The sequence below is a fragment of the Cucurbita maxima genome, unplaced genomic scaffold, assembly GCF_002738345.1.
Source record: "Cucurbita maxima cultivar Rimu unplaced genomic scaffold, Cmax_1.0 Cma_Scf00007, whole genome shotgun sequence".
In the NCBI taxonomy this organism is placed as follows: domain Eukaryota; kingdom Viridiplantae; phylum Streptophyta; class Magnoliopsida; order Cucurbitales; family Cucurbitaceae; genus Cucurbita; species Cucurbita maxima.
The window spans coordinates 1,839,228-1,845,557 of NW_019272023.1; the positions used below are offsets into that span (position 1 = coordinate 1,839,228).

The following is a 6,330-nucleotide window of genomic DNA, read 5'->3' on the forward strand; positions in this document are numbered from 1 at the left end:
ATATATATATATATATATATATATATATATATATATATATATATATATATATATATATATATATATATATATATATATATATATATATATATATATATATATAGCTTTTTATTTCTTAATTATTTAATTGAGAAATAAAGGTATGAAGTAAGATGGCATCATGCCCCAAAAGTGATTTCTGCAGAATCAAAGCTGTAAAGAATTGGTTTGTATAATAATATATATACATAATTTTATTTTATTTTTGTATATTCTAGATTCCACCTGTAAAGTAACTTAAAAATAAAACGTTAAATGTATAATCTACTATTTTAATTATTAACAGCCTATTTCTGATTAGGGAAATTATTATTTTTAGTAGGTCCATGTGATGTTTTCTTTTTCATTTTATTTTCTTTTTTTCTTTCAAGGGTTATGAAAAATTTAAAATAAATTAAAATCCAATTTTTATAATGACCAAAAATAGTAATTTCATAATCGTTGGACCACTATTCTTATATTAATAAGATGCACTTTTTTATTCGGGAGCTCAATTATAAGAACACAGAAGCTAATCTTATTTTATTTGGAGTATTTTTACGTAGGAATGACTCGTGCTGGTTTGTGGAGATAATGTGACTATGTCGAGCATTATTATATGCTGAATCTAGATTTCAAATGTTTAAAGTTTAATATATTAATTTTATGGTAGATTAAAAATGTATATTTTAAAATTTTGTGATTTATTGGAGGAGAAGAGAGAGACGCGCGAGAGGGCGCGAGTGGGGGGGAGAAGAAAGAAGGAAGCAAGGAGAGGTCGCTTTTAAAGCAGTCTTACACACAAAGCATCAGGCGCTTGCTTAGTCACTCAGTCTCTCTCTCTGTTTCTCTCGGCGCTCTTTTTAAGTAACCTCCCACTCTCTTCTCTCTGCTTCTTCCCCCAATTCCGAATGCAGTTACAGAGGATGAATCGTCTAGCGCCGTTATCGGAGGAGCCGATCGACGAACATGACGGCCGCACTCGGAATCGCAACCGGAGTGGAAGCGGCAGCGGTGGCGGAGGAGGACGATCGTGGCGGAACTGGATCAGAACTCATTTGTCGATCCTTTCTAGTGGAAAGAGGTCCGATGGCCTTAACGTTCTCCTCAGCGTCCTCGGCTGCCCTCTGTTTCCGGTCTCCGTTCAACCTAACAATTTCGTCTCCTCTGCCAATCAGGTTTCCGACATTTCTTTACCTATTTCTGTTTCCGTTTGAGAAGAAAAATAAATTAGGGAAACAAAAACAAACATCTCTTTCTCGGGTTTCGGTTCCTGCTTGGGTGGTTGGAGATCTCTATTTTTAATTACTTTTTTTGTTTAATTTTTAAATAATATATATATATATATATATATGTATGCTTCACCTGCACGTTCTTTATACAAATTTCTTTTACATTATATTTCTTAGAAACAAATCTGTTAGAACAGAACCTAATCTGTTACAACTTTGTTTGAAAATTATGAACAGTTTAATTCTAAAATTAATAATAAACAAAAAGAGTGGCATTTTTATAAACATAAAACAAATTTAGGGGTATTTTCGTCATTTCACATTTTAAAAAAAATAATTGATTTTTTTTTTGGTTGAAAATTTAATATCTTGACGTTTTTGCCTTTTTTGATCTCTAAGATAATGTCTCAAGGAAATCAATTTAAAATTTTAGTTTTTGTTATTGAAAAATTGTATATACTTTAGTTGTTGAATTTTGGATAATTTTAATCGGATTGTATCTATTATGAAAAATTTGTGGATTAATTGTATAATTTAACTAAATAATTTTAATTACACCAATTTTTTATAATCTTTTTGGGTAGGTTTCATCATCGTCTCAATATATCATAGAGCATTTTGCGGCGGCGACTGGGTGCCGGAAGTTAAATGGGAGGGTGAAGAATATATTTGCGACCGGGAAATTAACGATGGGGTTGGTGGATGAGGTTAGTTCCGGCGGTGGCGCAAGTGGAGGAGGAGGAGTAGGAGGACCCACCGGCGGTGTAACACAGAAAGGTTGCTTTGTGATGTGGCAAATGATTCCGAATAAGTGGCTGATAGAGCTGGCTGTGGGAGGCCACAGCATCGTGGCCGGCAGCGATGGCAACGTGGCTTGGAGGCACACGCCCTGGCTTGGCTCTCACGCCGCTAAGGGCGCCGTCCGCCCTCTCCGCCGTGCTTTTCAGGCAAGTCTCTTTTCAGAATATTTTAAAATTGATATTTGATTATTGTTTGAATAAACGATGCATAGTTGTTTGTTTATATAGGGACTAGATCCTTTAGCAATCTCAGAAGTATTCTCTCCGGCCCAATACATGGGAGAGAAGCAAATGATGGGCATTGATTGTTTCGTATTGAAATTATCGGTCGATCAGACAGATTTGGCCAATCGAAGTGACAACACAGCCGAGATGATCAAGCACGCCATTTATGGCTACTTTTGCCAAAAACGTGGACTTTTGGTATACTTGGAAGACTCCTCGCTGACTCGAATTCAATCCCCTGGTTCTCACCCTATGTATTGGGAAACAACGATGTCCACAAAAATTGGAGATTATCGATCGGTCGATGGTGTTATGATCGCCCACTCTGGTGAGACCAATGTCGTCATCACACGCTTTGGAGACGATCTGAAAACGGGTCCTATGATTACACGAATGCAGGAGAGTTGGAGTATTGATGATATGGCGTTTAATGTTCCTGGATTGTGTATGGATAGTTTTATCCCGCCTCAACAGGTTCAAAAAGATTGAGATAAAGCAAGGGGTTGTGAGTGAAGGTGGAGGTGGAGGTGGGTGGATGGGTTTAGTCGTTGATTAAATACAGGGCTTAAAGAATACAAGGGGAATGGTATGTTATAGTGGCTAATATTTTTGCAACTTTTTTGGAAAACTCTTAATTCCGGAAAAAAAAAAAAAAATTAAAATTCACATTGGCATTATTTGAAAGAGAGAAATGAGGCCGTGTTGGTTGGTGCGTTAGCGTTACAGTCGTTGGATTTATGAATCTCTTGCGACTTCGTCTTTCGCTGCCATGCCGATTCCGCCACCTAAACGAATCTCTTGCGACCGAATCAGGGAAGCAGACCAGTAGTCTCCTGCGACGGTTTCGGGATTGGTATTTGAAGGGTTTCGGGATTGTCTTTGGTGATGACAGAGAGGGAGAAAGGGGGGAGAAAAGAGGGAGAGAATGTTTTCAAGTGCAAATCTACTTAATAAATCTGAATTTTGTTGATATAAAAGATCAGTGAAAATATAAGCAACAATATAAAAAAGTTCACTTTCAATTTTTTAGTAGGGTGACAAGTTGTGGCTAACAGTTTTTTATCCATCATGAATCCAGTATTCCATATTTTTTTCATTACCATAGAAATTTTTTTCTAAACTTGGACAACAGCATCAAGCTAAATCTGATCACAATTCCCACAAATTGTTCCCAAAACACCTTCAGAAGAATAATTCTTCTTAAATAAGCCCCCTGTACTCGGTCATCATTCTCTCTTAGAAAGCGCACTGCGGAGGAGAGAGCAAGGATTGTGTATTTGGTTGTAGAGAGAGAGAGAGAGAGAGCAAAGGAATGATTAAGGCATGAGATTAAAAACTTTTACTATGAGATGAAGAAGGTACCACAAATACAAAAGCAGATCACAGTGACGATCTCATGTGGAGATAACTCTGTGGGAATTGAACACCGCATGATCCATCACCACCACTCTTACTATATTTAATTTACTTTCTCAACCAACACCAACCTTTTTTTTTTTTTTCTCCTTCTGCACCTTTGCTTCGATGCTTTTCTTCCACACACCTGAACTACAAAAGCATAATTTTACTTTTAGATCGCCTTTCCCCGCAACCAAAACATAAACAAGACAGAAGCATCTTTATATTTATTCTCTGCTGAATTGTTTGACAATGTTGAAAGAGTTACCTACAGTATGGGTTAACGTCTAGGACGAGATTTGCATCGGAACTCGGCAAGAAGTGCTATGTGATCGGAGGACCATACTGGGGATGGAAGTGCTGTATCTTTTCTCAAGCTCTCTTCATCCAAGAGCTCTAACAAAGACTCCACTGTTAAAGTGTCCGCTGGAGAAACAGAACATAAAGCTTTAAAAGAAACATCCCAGTTGAATAAAATGAAGAAACGAAGAACAGCAGTCGGTAGGCTGGGGTATACCCGTGTAGAATATGTAGTCCAGGGTTCCGATAAAATCTCTAGTACAATTTGTAAATAAGGGTTCATTTGTTGTAGGATCCAGCCTTTTCCTCTGCTTATCTAAACCGATGCCGACTCCCTTTATTGCAAAGGAGGAGTAAGCACTAACCTGTGGAGAAACCATCATTCAGATTTATGAACCGGAAGATTCCTTCAGAACTGATAACCACATAATGCTTATTGACAAAAAGCATAAAGTTGGCAAATGGGAAGACTGGCTTACATACTTTGGCAAGGTTGATAGAAGACTTACCAACGGTAGCTGATGTGACAGTTTGCTATGTGGTTGACATAGATTTAGAGGATCTACAGCTAAATCTGGATGTGTCGGTTCTACTTTCCCCCTAGCAAGAAGATGATGTGGGGCACTGCAACAAGGTTCAATTACTGAGATAATAAATTCTACAGATCTGGACATGACCGTATGATGCTATTTTTCAGTAAGTGCAATTAAAGAACTACGCAGAAACGAACCTTCCAGGAACAGAATTAAAATCCCCACAGACCAACATTGGAATATCTGCACTGACTGCTATTTTCTCGAGTCCTTTCAATAGAGTATGCACCTATTTTACAGAACGTTAAATATAAATTCATATTCATGGGGAGGAAAATGAAGGAAATATGACAGTACAACGTAAATCAAATTACCTGCCAGAGCTTGACATCTTTCAAATCTTGATTCCCATTAATATGCGTATTGGCCTGATAAGAAGTTAAAATGAAATGTTCATGAAGAATAGAATATCTAAGCAGAGGAGAAGAGGTAAGGAGACTGCAAAAGCTTGGCTCCCCAAAGAAAGTGAAGCAGTGAATTACACAAAGAAACCAAAAAATCCAACTCTATGACTCCCCTAGTAGAGAGGATATCAAACAGCAAGGTTTAAAATTTGAAACAGAAAAGGCTTTGGACACCAAGTAGCTTTTGTGTGACACAGCCCAAGAAGTGCGCACACACTGCTTTAAGTTTAGTACATCTAAAATAGAAACTTTAGAGAGATAACATAGGCTTAAATATTTTTAGAAAATTAAGAAGCCTCATCGAAAATATTAACTAGCAGTTATATTAAAAACACAATAAAATCAAACCACAGAAACATCTTCAAATAGACAAACATTCAAGAGTTCTTACCACACAAACAAGCTGCCTTTTTCCTGGATTATCAACCGTTGGAGTGCTGAACTTTGATTCAAGAACTACGATAAGTGCAACATCATCCTAACAACAGGTATGGCACAAAATCATGTATAAGTTCACAAAACCTTGTGCAATCAAAATGCATGGACAAGAAGGGGAAAAGAAGCACAAGAAAATTACCTTGATTAATCTGTTTATAGCATTTCTCTTTTGAGCAGTTAGGATAGTCGCAGGATCAGTCAAAGATTGTGCAGCTTTGTTGAACTCAACCTGCAAACATGCCAAAGTACATTTAGAATGCGGCAATGCACACATCGTAATGAAGCAAACCACTTCCTAAAACACTTCCTAACCTCATATTTTTTGACATGTGCAAATCTATCTCTACGGAAAAATGTTGCACAGCCATCAATAGTTTGAATGTTCCCATTGTAGAGCTGAAAAAAGTAAATACAGAGGATGATAAAACAGATAGACTTAGTGTATACATACAAGGAGTATAATGCAAGTGATAAGTGTGAAATCAACCTCATTGGTTTTTCTCTTGTAAAGTGCCTGATATCCATGTTTGTCCAGTTCGGGAGCAAAAAATTCCATAAAGTGATCACTCTGAACCTGTTTAAAGAAGATGAACAAGGCGTAGTTGATACACAACATTCAATATTTGACCAGAAAAAAAAATGAAAAAAAAAAAAATTCAAAACTTTAACAATGTTGTCAATGTTGTGAAGTTAACAAAGGTCATCACTTCAAAAATAATAAACAAGAAAGACTAGAAAGATATATGAGAAAACTTCTCTCTTTTATGGTTTCTTTAGACCCATCTTTTACATCTCTTTATTCGGGAGGCTGCAAATCTCATTGGGTTGAAACGAGAAATATGTTTGATTGTTATTTTATTATGAATAACCAAACTTCCATTAAGGGAAAAAAAAAAAAAAAAAAAAAAAAAAAAAAAAAAAA

General features: G+C 36.5%; 2 protein-coding genes across 5 annotated transcripts in view; one reads left to right on the forward strand and one right to left on the reverse strand.

Moving 5' to 3' along the window:
• The first annotated feature begins 826 nt into the window (after positions 1-826).
• Positions 827-2,879, forward strand: LOC111481672. The gene is made up of 3 exons (XM_023127231.1): positions 827-1,196; positions 1,835-2,197; positions 2,279-2,879. The coding sequence occupies exons 1-3, from the start codon at positions 930-932 to the stop codon at positions 2,762-2,764; spliced, it is 1,116 nt and encodes a 371-aa protein (XP_022982999.1). The 5' UTR covers positions 827-929; the 3' UTR covers positions 2,765-2,879.
• A 698-nt stretch (positions 2,880-3,577) lies between these two features.
• Positions 3,578-6,330, reverse strand: part of LOC111481600 (carbon catabolite repressor protein 4 homolog 1-like) — a 6,584-nt gene continuing 3,831 nt past the window's right edge. The window contains exons 3-12 of one of the 4 annotated variants that reach the window (XM_023127125.1): positions 5,896-5,982; positions 5,721-5,804; positions 5,548-5,637; positions 5,362-5,448; positions 4,881-4,934; positions 4,704-4,795; positions 4,483-4,597; positions 4,191-4,338; positions 3,946-4,099; positions 3,578-3,818 (exon numbers count right to left, since the gene is read on the reverse strand). In XM_023127125.1, the coding sequence (XP_022982893.1) occupies positions 3,954-4,099; positions 4,191-4,338; positions 4,483-4,597; positions 4,704-4,795; positions 4,881-4,934; positions 5,362-5,448; positions 5,548-5,637; positions 5,721-5,804; positions 5,896-5,982 (903 nt within the window). In that variant the 3' untranslated portion in view covers positions 3,578-3,818; positions 3,946-3,953. Of the gene's footprint in view, positions 3,824-3,941; positions 4,100-4,190; positions 4,339-4,482; positions 4,598-4,703; positions 4,796-4,880; positions 4,935-5,361; positions 5,449-5,547; positions 5,638-5,720; positions 5,805-5,895; positions 5,983-6,330 lie in introns of all 4 variants that reach the window. The other 3 variants (XM_023127123.1, XM_023127124.1, XM_023127122.1) reach the window with 3 other exon arrangements.

Excerpts from the sequence above, each read along its gene's own strand:
- LOC111481672 (XM_023127231.1), top strand. The coding sequence starts at position 930 with ATGCAGTTACAGAGGATGAATCGTCTAGCGCCGTTATCGGAGGAGCCG. Across the intron at positions 1,197-1,834 it reads TCGTCTCCTCTGCCAATCAG|GTTTCATCATCGTCTCAATA; the intron begins GTTTCCGACATT and ends CTTTTTGGGTAG. Across the intron at positions 2,198-2,278 it reads CTCTCCGCCGTGCTTTTCAG|GGACTAGATCCTTTAGCAAT; the intron begins GCAAGTCTCTTT and ends TTGTTTATATAG.